The sequence below is a fragment of the Lepisma saccharinum genome, chromosome 10, assembly GCF_977018435.1.
Source record: "Lepisma saccharinum chromosome 10, izLepSacc3.1, whole genome shotgun sequence".
Taxonomy (NCBI): Eukaryota; Metazoa; Arthropoda; class Insecta; order Zygentoma; family Lepismatidae; genus Lepisma; species Lepisma saccharinum.
The window spans coordinates 1,007,375-1,020,814 of record NC_139238.1 but is presented as its reverse complement, the minus strand read 5'-3'; the positions used below and the strand labels follow the sequence as shown (position 1 = coordinate 1,020,814).

The window sequence follows — 13,440 nt, the reverse complement described above, 5'->3', positions numbered from 1 at the left end:
GACATGGAGAGAAATTGAGTACCGCCTACACGTTCTAAGGGTAATAAAGGGAGCACATGTCGAAGTGTACTGAAGTGCATTGATAACAAAACATTATGAGTTAAGCTACAATTTCCAACAAACCGCATATGTATATCTATCATAGTTCTTTAGCAATAAAAGTTTGTAATCAGGAGAAGACTTTATACTCACCCTGTACACGAGGGTCGTTCATGGAACATACCCAGACGTATATAAAATACATTACTTATAAGGGACAAGTGTCTTCTATTACCGTGTGACAAGGTCAGTCACTTGATGGATTGACCGATTTTGTTTATTTTACTTCGTGTTTCTGTCACTTTTGGCTACTTGCGAAGATGAGGATGAGTAATGATGTGATGAAATTGATGAAGAGACATTCAAAGAACACCCATGCCTGGATTGGAACCCGAGACTTAGTAAATTCTTTAAGAAGATCGTGGACAAGTCTGAGAGTTCAAACATTGAACATCATGTTGAGACGTAATTTCTTGTGAATCAAGGTGCAATACCGAGTGAAATTCACAGAAGTTTCAAGCACAGCATGGTGATGGGAGGCTTAGCAGTAGCAAAACTTTCCAATTGTGTAAGGACATTCGTATGTCAGTGCAAGGCGGTTCCAGCTGATGTGGCCCGGAGCACATTGCAGTCTTTTCCCATGAACGTTAAGCGTCTGACCCTGAAAGTCTACGGATAACACGTCGCCAACTTGCGGAACAGCCGTACCTTTTTGTGGCAACTTTGAACACAATCACAAAAACGGGCTAGTTTTATTACTAAAGGCTTTTGTTGCTGCAAGACAATGCAAGACCGCATACTGACAACCACACGATTTGCACACTACGGGAACTCTGTTCTGAGTTTCTGCCACACGCTCTTTACAGTACGAACTTCGCTGAAAGCGATGTTCGTCTGTTTGGACTCTTAAATTTTGACGACTACTTGGAAGCCAGTGTTGCAGCATTGATGACGAGGAGAAGCAAAGAGACCGATCACAGCTTCGGTGTGCTGATAAATCGTTCTACTCTGCTAGTATCGAAGGACTAGTGAAACGCTGGGATAATCGCGTTCTTGTCCAAAGCCATTCTGTTGTTAATGAAAAATCAAAAGTCTCGGTTTGACTTCAACGTGTCTCGTAATTACCCTATTATTTGCATAAGTTGCATTACATCTTCTATATATATATCAAAATGGATGTATATGTGTGTGTTGGTTTGTTCTGACATAACTCTCGAACGCATGGAACGATTTCAACCAAACTTGGTACGCGTATGACTTACAATCTGGAAAGAAATACTGTGGGGGTGAGACACCCCTAGCACCCCTAGAGGGTGGGCCGCAATGGGGCCGGAATGTTTTTCCTCCTTAGCTCAGCATGAAGCGGCTCTGTGGATCACCCAGTCTCAATTAAATGGGTACCTAAGGGGGAGTGGCATAATGGTGGCCGGGGCGTGGTTCTGATCAGATCACCTCCAATAAGGCCGATATCGATAGAATGTATGGGGCCCTACCTCCGGGCACCTAATATATACCTCATGGCATGGTGGAAAGTGTACGGGGAACTTTATCTTCCTTTACCTTTATATTCTAAATGCATTGCACTTATATAATATAAATCGCTGTTCGGGAACAGTTTGTGTCAATTTTTCCATACTCAAGGGAATCTATTTATTTTCCACAAAAGAACAAATTGTCCATCGTTCGTTCCCATCTAAAATTTTTATCCGGGTAAAATCCACTTCTCAATGAGCGAGAGTAAGTTTTCCAGAGTGCTGAGCTCCCCCTGCCCTCATCTATAGCAGTGGCAGGGTCATAGTTCAAAAGTAACGAAATGCAATATACAGTGTGCCATAATAAAGTAACATTTATTTATTTATTTACTCAGAGTTTCAGATACAGTCTTATTTGGCCATTTTACACTGAAACAACGTAAAGTAGAAACAAAAAAAAATAACAAATGATAAAAACAATAACAAGATGGGATAGATTTACATGTTCTTGGTCAGTAATATGCAAAAATTACGTTCTGGAAGGAAAATATCTACATTCAGGGGAAGTTTGTTGCAGATTTCTGGGAGCCTGTAAAACAAGGAGCGTTGTAGAAGGGATAGCCTAGTGGTTGGGTTGTGGAAGAGTTGTAGGTTGCGCATTTGTTTTTGGGGTACCCTAAGTGTGAATTCACTGATTAGGAGATCTGTTCTGATTTTGCCATTTAATATCTTGTATAAAAAATTCATATCAGCTAGATCACGACGAAAGGATGGAGAGTGAATATTCAGAAGAGCCATGGTGTCTGATTTGGATACATGTCGAAAGGAAGGTATTCTATCGCGAACAATTGCAAGAAAGAAACTGAGAACAGAATCTAGTCTGGTGAGATTGGTTTTAGAGGCCATTGCCCAAATTGGGGAACAGAATTAAAGGATGGGCGAGATGAAAGATTTAAAGAATAAAGCAAGAGATGATGGGTTTTGAATTTCGCTAAATCTGTATAGAAGACCGAGAAGGCGCATGGCTTTTTTAGTGGTAGCTATAATATGATAATTAAAAGTGAGTTTTTCATCCATGATAATACCTAGGTCCTTTTGTGTGGAAACGTTTCGGATTGGATTGTTTTCAATAGTATAAGTAGACACCACTTTGTTCTTTTTTAGGGAATAAGTAAGGAAAGAGCATTTCTGAGGGTTTAGTTCTAAATTCCACTGACGACACCACTTAACAAGTTCTGTGAGAGCATTTTGAAGAATCATCATGTCATGATGCGATGAGATCTCCTTAAAGAGTTTACAGTCATCCGCAAACAAAAGTATATTGATAGGGAGAGAGGACAGTTTTTCAGGGAGGTCATCCACGTACAGAAGGAATATGGCACAATGGATAAAGACGTAAAGTTTATAATGGTAGCATAATGCTGCTCGACAACGCCGGCCCCTGTGGCGGATTGGTTAGCACATCGCGCTACGACACTAGGGGTACCGGGCTCGAATCCCGGCCTGGGCAAGGATGTTTGTGAGTGTCCATTTATCAATTTCATCATATCATCACTCATCTTCATATTTGCAAATTAGCCAAAAATGGCACAAGAAGCGAAGTAAAATTAAGCAAATCAATCACTCAATCAAATCCGCGATAGAATTTCCCTTTCCCTACGACAATAGGCTGCTGAGTGGCCTTTTACATAGACACATCCATCCATCTTAACATATTTATAGCTTGTTATGCATTAATGATTTCCATTATTATGTTATTACACTCTCAGACCAGGAACGAAACAACCAGGAGTAAACATCCCGTGACGTCACTTGGCGAAATAATTATCGTCCTCACGTGCACGTGCCGTTCCAATCAATGCAATTTTACACCACGGTGATTTTATTCGAAGCAAATGAGGCCGCGAGTAGACTGTTTCGGAAATTGGATTCCAAGTTGATTTTGTCCGTTCCACATTATCAAAATCGTTCCAGCTTTTATAAAAACCTATTAAAACTTTTTCTCTCTCATTCGAGCTGGATACTTGCGGTATCCGAGTGTGATGGCGTTTGGAGTTTCGAATGTAAACTTGTGTATGTATGGTGTTCACACACACCTGAAAGTACACCTAAAACGTAAAAACTTATATATATATATATATATACACACACACACACACATACACATACACACACACACGTATATTTGAGTTTCACTTCTTTTTCAAATTGCAGTTTATGAACAGATAGGCTAATCAGGCCTGGACCTAGAGTTTAAAGTATGATGGCACTAAGTATGTGCTTCAACCAGGTATCGAATCCAGGACCACTTGATTATAAGGTGACTTCGTTACCAGTACGCCATTTACGTGCACGTAATATTCGAAAATTCCGCATACCATGCGGCATACGGTGTGCGCTGTCTCGGGGTGACCACCATTTTTGTCTACCATGCACGCTAGCGCCACGAGATTGAAGTCTGTATATCTTCACTCGCTCGAAACTTACATCTTTTATGCTTATATTACTGCTCAGAGATACGTAAAAAACTCCTATATGTTACGGTTTACTTTACTGACGGATCACCCTGTATACAGATAGATCAGACGAGGCTTTAACAGAGCTCTATGAATAATAAAAGAGTGTGCGTTTGTGGCAGTTTGAGTTCACTAAAGGCACAGTTAGGAGAGAACGTTAACATTTTGGACTGTTACGGCGGGAAGGGTAGCATCTCCATCACCAGCAGCAGCATTTATCATAGAAAGAGTACCTGACCGCAATTAGCGGATCCAATGCACCTATTTTAGCGAAATTTGACACCCATATTTAGTGCCACCTTCAGGGACGTTTTCGCTGTGACTTATAGCCAACGCTGTAACGTATTAATTCCGACACCATTGGCTGGATGTACGCTTCACCTGTTATGATGCTAATGAAGCCCTGGCTCGTGTTATGGGTAACAGCCACACACTCCTCTTGCAATTAGTCTGTTGTGAGATACGTGAGTTGTTCAAGGGCCGTTGATGAAAGCATTGGTGGATTTAGCTAGAGGGCGCGTACCTTTCCCAAAAAGAGAAGACTATTCTCTGTCTGTGGTAAGAATGAAGTCCATCTAAACAAACAAGTGACTTCTGATACACCCTATTAGTTGTTCGAATGACACCGGTGCAAAAATCTTGAGCGAGGAGTAGTGTTACTCTCTCCCTCTCTCTCTGTCTCTACTTCTCCATCCTTCTCTCTCTTCCATCCTTTCTCTGGGAGGGAAACAGAGATAGAGAGAGAATGGAATGAAGAGACATGGAGGAGAGAAAGGAAGGAAGATAAAGAAGGTAAAATAACAGAGCAGCAAAAGTAAAGTGAAGAAAGAAGGAGAATGAAAGAGAATTAATAAAAAGGTGAAATATGATAAAGAGGGTAGAATAAGATAGAAAAAGATACAAAAAAAGGGAAAGATGAGAAAGAGAAGGAGAAAGGAAGGACGATAAAGGAGGTAAAAAAAGAGAGAAAGAAACAGAAAAAGGAAAGTGAAAACGAGAGAGGAAGAGAAAGATTGATAAACGGAGAAAAGATGAAAGAAGGTAATCTCAGAAGTCTCATACTTTTGATTTACATTCAGTTCGTTATTTCAGTGGATGGAGAATAAGTTGCAACGTCGGAAGACTTGTATATAATACTCATGATTACTGTTGTGTTGTATATTATTGTTTAATCTAGCAAAACACTCGGAGTTTGTGCCATGAAGGAATGTTTTAACAACAATGACGCTGTTTTCCTTCAGTGCTATTGTTATAAGTAGAGACCGGAAGTTCAGGCAATTATTTTGGTTAAAATAAGCAGACAGAATGCATTTATAATGCGAGAAATAGGCACTTAATGCAAAAAAAAATAGGCACAATAAACCGAAAAAGTTGGCTAATTCCAAGTCATTCAGAAAGTTAAATTCTACATGAAAATAATATTTTTTACTTTCCTTTCTTGTCTTGATTACACATAACCACAAGTTTTCTTTCTTTTCTTTTTTTTAGAAAAGGACATTCATAAATAGCCGTCTGTCAGAAAGAATGCTTTTTCATAAGAGAAAATGATCTCAATTCTTCGACAGGAGTAATTGGACCATGCAACCGGATTCATATGGTCAAGACAATAATTTCCACCTTTAAAAATATCACAAGTTCTTTTCAGTTTTCCAAGTCCACATTTGCACTCATTAGACGTTTGCACTTTCATGCAACAGTATTTTCTTTCTCCTCCCACTTCCATCAGCTACTCAACGGATTCCTCGAATACTTTTCTTGGATGCTTTAAGAGATTCACCCTCTTTTCTCCAACTTTGTAAATATCTCTGACAATACCATAATGATCTAATATATAAAGTTTTTGAAATAAAAATAACTTGCATACAATTAAAGAAAAAACAATTCTAAAATTTCTTTCAAAATGACAAATGAGTAACTAAAATTAACACTAGGCGGCAGGGCACGAAATAGACAAAATGAAAAAGCTTCTAAAACGTTAGCAACATGAAAAACGCATCTCTAGAAAAGTCTTATCTATCAACAGCAGGAGAAGGGGCATTTCGCCAAACCTCTTGGCTCTAGTTATAGATTAGCGGATACAAAGTTGTTTTTCTCCTCATGTTTGTCATTGCTGCAGTGCATATGGGAAAGAAAAGAAGGGAGAACGTAACGTTTTTATTGTTTGTGTATTCGTACAGTTAGTGTTAGAACCCTGAGGAAGAGGCCGGTACAGCAGACCTGAGCAGTAGCCAAGTTTTTGCCTAAAGTTTCTTGGTTTACAACCAGGGAATATTCAATCGACTGATATACATCACAACCTAGCAGATTTAGAGATTAATATTTGCAGCAAGAAACACTCGCTGCCTTCCCCCACCATTTCTACGACACGTGGTGTGGGACGTACACAATTCCCCAAATGCTCCCGCGCCATAAATTACAAGTATTCAATTAGCGAGCGTTCGCGGATTCTGTTTCCCGCTCTAAGAACGTTCGCCTAATTTGAATTATGCGGCTCACACCTCCACTCGACCTCCTCGCCAAGGAAACAACAAAGGGAGGAGGGGATCTCAAGTGCTGCGCTTTTGTAAAACACGACGCTCAGGGTTCGCAGCAAGACCTCCCAAGGCTAAATGAACTTGCTTATTTACATTCTCTGCGATAACTTTATTCCGGCGTCATTAATTCTTGGAGCTTTATTACTTATTTTCTCCTCTCTGCGCAATTTACTCTTGTTACTTCAAGTGTTTTGGTAGCTACTATGTAAAGACGTTGAGCATTGCACTACTGTTCAACGTGTTACAAATTTGAATTGTTATTTCTACGTTTTTTACTCCATAAAATTTTACACCACAGCAGTGGCGGCGATTGGGTTTCAAAACTGAGGTGGCAAAGACAGTATATTTCCATTTGTAAATAAGGTTTAGCATAGTGCGGGGGCAAAAAGAGTGAGTGGGGGCAACTGCCCACTCTCGCCCCCCTTATCGCCACCATCACATACATCTTTACTTTGAACAAAAACTCCTTGTTTAAACAAGCCTTTCCTCAATTGTTTATTGGCCTCCCCGATGGGGCAGTGGTAGCGTCGTCGCCTTGTAATCAAGGGGTCCCGGGTTCGATACCGGTGGAGGCACATAGTGGTTCGGATCCCACTTTGAACTGTAGGTCCAGTCCCGATTAGCCTTACTGTGCATACAGTGGACTTGAAACACCAAATCAATCAATCAATCAATCAATCAATTATTTATTAATTTATTCTATTTCGCTTTTCTGCCACTTTTGGCTAATTGCGAAGATGGGGATGAGCGATGATACGATAAAATTGATGAAGGGACAGGCCGGGATTCAAATCAGGGACCACTGGCGTCGTAGCACGATGTGATAACCAAACGCCACGGGATCGGCCTTTTCCTCAACTTTCCCAAAGGTTTGACAGCTATGTTGGGAGACGATGACAGTGTTTTAGGCAATTGTTTTAGCTTTATGAGAGAAGCAGGCCTTTTAAACTGTTTCTGACGTAGTTGTGAGATTATCCCTATCTTGTTTAATGTATCATGTTTGTCCTATGCAGGTCTATTTACAACTTGCATTTCTAACGTTTCTCAATGTGCTCTTTACACCCCATTTTTAATTTTAAGGTAACTGTTTTATGAAAGGTTTTTTTTCCGAATACATTGAAGGTTGCAAAATGGCCATACTTGATGACGCACTTAAAACTTTCAAATCAATCAATCAAAATGTGTCATAACCTCGAACTGATGACATTACACTCCTAAGTCATTCCCCCCAAGTTTTATACCTGCCTTTTGACCTTCAATATAAAATAATGAAGGTGCCAGTATCATGGTTATCTCCAGGTCGACGTGCCATCGGAAAAATGTAAAAATACCAACACAGATGCTAACAAAGGGCATGTTTAACCCCGTCGTTTTTTAAATGGTTGAATTAAATAAAAAAGGTAGAACATATCTTGTAATTACGTTTAGTTGTCGAAGCTTTGTTCTTGTGTCCATCTGATGCACAGTTTAAAGTTGAATCGGAAGCACCATATGCCTCTATCGGGTATCCCAGAGCACCAGAGGGCAGTGGCCCAAGGGAAAAATCCCCCCGAAAATTTCAGTAACCTGGCAGAAAATTCAGACAATAGCAACAATTTGGCAACAGTGTTCACTTTCGCTTTCTTTCATTCACTTTAATTTATAGTAAACTTTGTCGTTTTTTTCTTCATAGTGATAAAAGTTGATTCGGATCTCTTTATAATTAAAAGTAAAAAAAATGAAAGAATTTAAATCTTTCTCCGTTTTTATAACTGCTAAATTAAGCAATGTAATACGCTTCAAGCTAGTGTGAAGGTTTGAACTGAAGAGGACGGGGAACCCACAAAAATTTAATTGATGATGTCATTCACAGATTTGGTGTAGAAAGCATATACGCTTTAGTTTGCTGTAAACATAAATTATGGCATGTAATATTATTATTTTATTGATCCTCATATCAATATGAAAATGATAGTTAAATAAACCTAATTAAAATTAATTATTTACGTATGAGAAGTAAGGGACCATTCACAACTATTAGTGGTGTTTTATTGGTATTATAATTTCATGTCTATGACATTTCCCCCTCCTCCAAAAGGAAATTGGCTGTACGCAACACTCCCGGAGTGTTTCAAAGCACTATGTGCCTCCACAAAATGATATTTATAACTAAAATATGCAATATCATGCAGTCAAATAATATGTGTAATGAATAAAAGTTTATCAATATTTATATAAGAAATCAGGTTCAGATATTAATTTACATCACCAGTTATTATTCTTCAATTACATGTAATATTGCGGCAACACCATATAACAACAAGGTTGAAAAATAGCCTTACTTTACGCAATTTTCGGTTTCGAAAACTTCAGCGTTCTTTTCCTTTGATCAGTATATAGTTGCATGCATACACGTGGAGCTTCACTACAGAAAACCCCACAGCAATTTCAGCATCAGTAATGAAACACCACAAGCATGGACAAGCGCAAAGGCTACAGAGGGACCGAGCATAAAACGGAGTGCAGGGAGGGAAACGGACTTACCTCCTCATGATCAGCTGCGCTTGGACGTGGTGTCCCTTTGACCTCAGGATGTTGGCGATGCCCAGCAGAGAGGATTTGTGGTTGCTCGATGAGGCGAGGGCCTTGCGGAAGTAATTGAGAGCCTCCCAGCTTCTCCCTGGAAGAGGAAACCGCGCGGTTAGGACTCGGAACACTGTTGATGAATCCAGGCTAAATGAGAGCATCCGATATTCCACCCAACGACAAGTTCCTGCTTGTTAAATGTTGTGTACTCCTAACAATGTAAAATAAATGAAACCCAGGATATGTTCAGTGGCGTGCACAAGGAGGATTGAGGGGGGTCATATCCCTTATCTTTGACCCAGTATTCCTAAAAAAAACGTCAAAGGCAAGAAAAGATGGCAAAACGAGGGCTGACTACTGAAAAAAGTAGATGCAACACACCTTCTTTCGAATATCCTGGGCACGCCACTGTACACTACGGGGTTTCTGCCGTTCCAAGTGCACTTTACACACTGGTAAGCTAATCGAGACTGGAAGTACAATTTAAAGTGCCTCTACCGGGTATGGAACCCGGGATCCTTTGATTATAAAGGGACGATGCAACAGTGGATATAGTTTATTTCGACAGAGTGATTGATTATAGAAGTGTATCATAGGATATAAAGATTAGAAGTATAGAGCCTCGCCGGAGATGAATATTACTTGTGACTGATTGAATTAGCTTATTTTGCATCGCTTTTCAGCCACTCGTGACTTATAGCGGGATGAGTGATGATGTGATGAAATTAATAAAGCGACACGCAAAGAACAATACCATACCCAAGCCGCGATTCGAACCCCAATGTTATTTTTAGTCTCACGTCATCAATTTTACCATATCGTCACTCATCCTCATCTTCGCGATCAGTCAAACGTGGCTGAAAAGCGAAGTAAAATAAACCAAATCAATAAATTAACAATATATATAACTAGGAACAAATAGCACTTGTTCTTGGCCCATTTAATGTTTAATAAGTGAGGTTAAGAATTAAATACTATCTAAATACAAAGCGCAAAACCCAATGTGAATACATGTCAGCATTACCATTTTAGTAACAATTAGGCTAAGCCAGTGGCCACGAAATGTTCCAATATTTTCACTGACATGACACTTCTTAGTCTACACATGGTGTTAGTACTTTTTACACATAAAATGTTTCTGAATTTGAAACATATGATTTTTTTAACGTAAGGAAAGCAACCTAACCACACTGAGCGTTGCTAGTGTTACATAGACCTACATTCTGACTACGGAACATGAAGGGTGCCGTGGGGAAAATTTTTGGCTTGAACACTCTTAGCGATGCAAAATAACTAAGGATACCTGCTTCCACTCTTGCAGATCGAAGGAGTATTCATCTGATGAAGAATGGAAGGACTGGATGGTTAACTGGAGTTACGATTACTGCCACTCGAATGCACACTTGAAGAGATGCTCACAGTGGAGAAGAGTTTGCAGCCCATATCAATCAACGACTCAGGCGAGTCTACGGCCTAAGTACGGCAAGTACCATATACTTCCATTGCATCTATTTTTCACTTTGACTGTACCTTGTTCTTATTACTGCCGTGCCTACAATGCGCTTCAATGCAAAGCGTTTAGACCAAAAACCGAAACTTGACGATTGTCCTAGAAAGGACTGCATTTAGTAATTTCGGGAGTGGCTGGTGACAGATCTGCTGTGTCTCACCTGGCACCAGGTAGCCAGCAGCGCGTGTATTGGTGGGGACGTCCTCGCAGCTTATTGGGTCGTTCCAAAGTGGAGCCAGGAGAGGAGCCAATCCAGATGATAGAGAGACGCCATCGCCGGAGGAAGGTAGGTGCTGAATCTTTTCACGGCATGTGTTCATATGTATGTGATATTTTCCAGTTTATGAGAAGATATTGAAAGCGATGCTTTGTTGTGTGATATGTTGTAACATGTGGATGAAGAAGATAGGAGCGGAGAGGAATGACGGATCTTCATCGGGACGTATGACCAATTACCCATCATTCCCCATTTCATCCGGAAAGCTAAGGTCTCTTACATTTCATTTGAAATGTTTTACTGTGTGAATTGGGTTAACGATGTTTCTAAGTCAGGTACAGACGAGCAGGTTAATCAACGCACAGAATGGCCCACAGTAGAGATCAGTAGACGAGTCAACTTTGCAGAAGAGCACGCGGCACGTGAAAAGATGTGGCTACATCTCGTGAAGGTAATTTCTTTAGTGCTCGCTTTGAATACTATCCAAGTTGAAGTGCGTTAAGAATATTGCTAAACGCACGGCCATGACATTACGCGGGTGAGAGAAGTTCGCGCTGTTGCCACGGAGTTGCTCTTTGTAATCCATGGGATACAAACTAACAGTATTTGCTCGAAAGGTCAGGGATGACACAAAATTGCCCCGGAGAGAAGTCTGTCAGACGCTCGAAGTAGGCAACACAGCCCGGTTGACGTTGCGACACATTGCGCGGGATACACAGAGTTTTGTCCAGCTCTTGCTTTGCTTATCTCACATGCGGCAGCAGCGCAATTCTGCCCAGCCGCCTATTTTCGTGGCTGTGCGTTTCTATATTGCTTTGTTTTGTTATATATAATGTTGCGTTGGGCCCTCTAACAAAGTACACATTCAAATACTTTCAGTTTTAAAATGGTATTAAACTAGTGATTTTGATTTTACTGTCTCGCATAATTATTTCTAAACATGTACCACGGTTTTCTTTTAGATACGATTTTGGAAAATGTCCAAATTTAATATGGCTCATATTACATTGTATTAGAGCCTAAAACACAAGATAAAATGTTTGAAATATGTCAAAAATCGCATTTTATGCCAAATTCGCGTTATTTCGCGATTTCGAATTATTGAAACATTTTGGAGAACATGTATTTGCGCGCACATCAACACTTTTTTGCAGCAATTATCACTGTTCTGTATTGTCGCGTTTCCAAAAAAATCAAGATCACTACCAATCAGTGCCTAAAATGGCCTAATACTCTGTCCCGTGATCACTGGAGGGAGCGAACGAAACCACGTTTCTGCGCAAGCAGTGACTCAAGAAGGCTCGACGAATGAACTCGTAAGAGCAGAAATGGGTGCAGCTACCAGTAGAGAGTTGCACAAGACCCGGAAAAACCCGTCTGCGAGGAGGCGCGCCTACAAAAATATGTAACACGCACGTCAAGCCCAGGTGTTCGACATCGCGTAAGCGAGCTTCACGTCACAGTTGTGCACAGGCATCGATGCCTGCTAGGTTTCTCTATTACCCGGGTCTTAAGAAGACCCATGAGACTCGATGTAGTTCTTGCAGGTAGACGCGAGGACTACTGTCAATGTTGCCAACGGCCATTATATTACACTACGCATGGAAATAGTTGAATTTCTGCTAGGCGCAGGTGCCTTGAGGTTGTATAACCATTGGCGTAGCAAGTGGTGGACGACCACCCTGGGCCTCCCATATGTAGGGGCCTTGCGTTATATGTGGAAGTGAGAAAGATAGAAAAGCCTAATTTTTGTGGGCAATAAAATTAAAACCTTTTTTATCTGGCTTTATATTCTTGTTTAATGTTATAATTTGAATGAATACGTCAAATCGGAAGCGGACGGGAGCTCTAAGCCCAAGAGGCTCCGAAAATGTCAAAATAATTCTCATTTCTCATCTGAAACATAACGCAAAAATTGCTTGGACATTTTTATCCACTTATTATTTTGTTGAAAGAAAAGCGCTTTGTCTTGGCTTTTCTTCTGTCTCGTGACCTTGCATAGCCTACACGATTTTAATATGTTAATGATAAAGCACCTCAAGCTGCCACGGAGCAAAGTATAGGACATTTAATTGCTTCTGGTATTTTAAACTGAAGAAGGGTATGGATAATATTAGCAGTACTTCCTTCGTTCCTACAACTTCATATGCAGCTATCGCCCTCTATAACGGGCACGAAGATGAATTATCTTCCGAATTTCCTGATCAAGTTGTACGTTTCAGCTTAAATCTGAAATCAAGTGCTTTGGCAAAGTTTTTTCTTCTTGATAGCTCTACACTAGCTTCCAGTGTTCTCTGTATCCTGTACCGCCTTCTGTTTGTTTCCTACTCTTCAAGTAACAACCACGAAAAAATAACTATCTTTCTCAAAATTGAAACTTAGAAGAAACTTCTGGAAGGTAGTGTCGAATGGTATGATTCAGCCTAAATTTAGAGGACTCAGTAATCTTACTCTTCACAAGAAAGGGCGAGATCTAATGTAAAAGTGTCATTTGCTGCCCAGAAGCCAGCTTTCTGTTAAGAAAGGTCGTTTGATTTAAATCAGGTTGATTTAAATCGATATTTAAATTGAGGAATTCTATTTTAAA

At 40.2% G+C, this 13,440-nt stretch overlaps 1 protein-coding gene across 1 annotated transcript in view; it reads right to left on the bottom strand.

Moving 5' to 3' along the window:
* Window positions 1-13,440, bottom strand: part of LOC145993730 (protein O-mannosyl-transferase TMTC1-like) — a 647,925-nt gene that overhangs the window by 42,242 nt on the left and 592,243 nt on the right. The window contains exon 13 of the mRNA XM_083129469.1: window positions 9,085-9,220. Within this exon, the coding sequence (XP_082985595.1) occupies window positions 9,085-9,220 (136 nt within the window). The remainder of the gene's footprint in view (window positions 1-9,084; window positions 9,221-13,440) is intronic.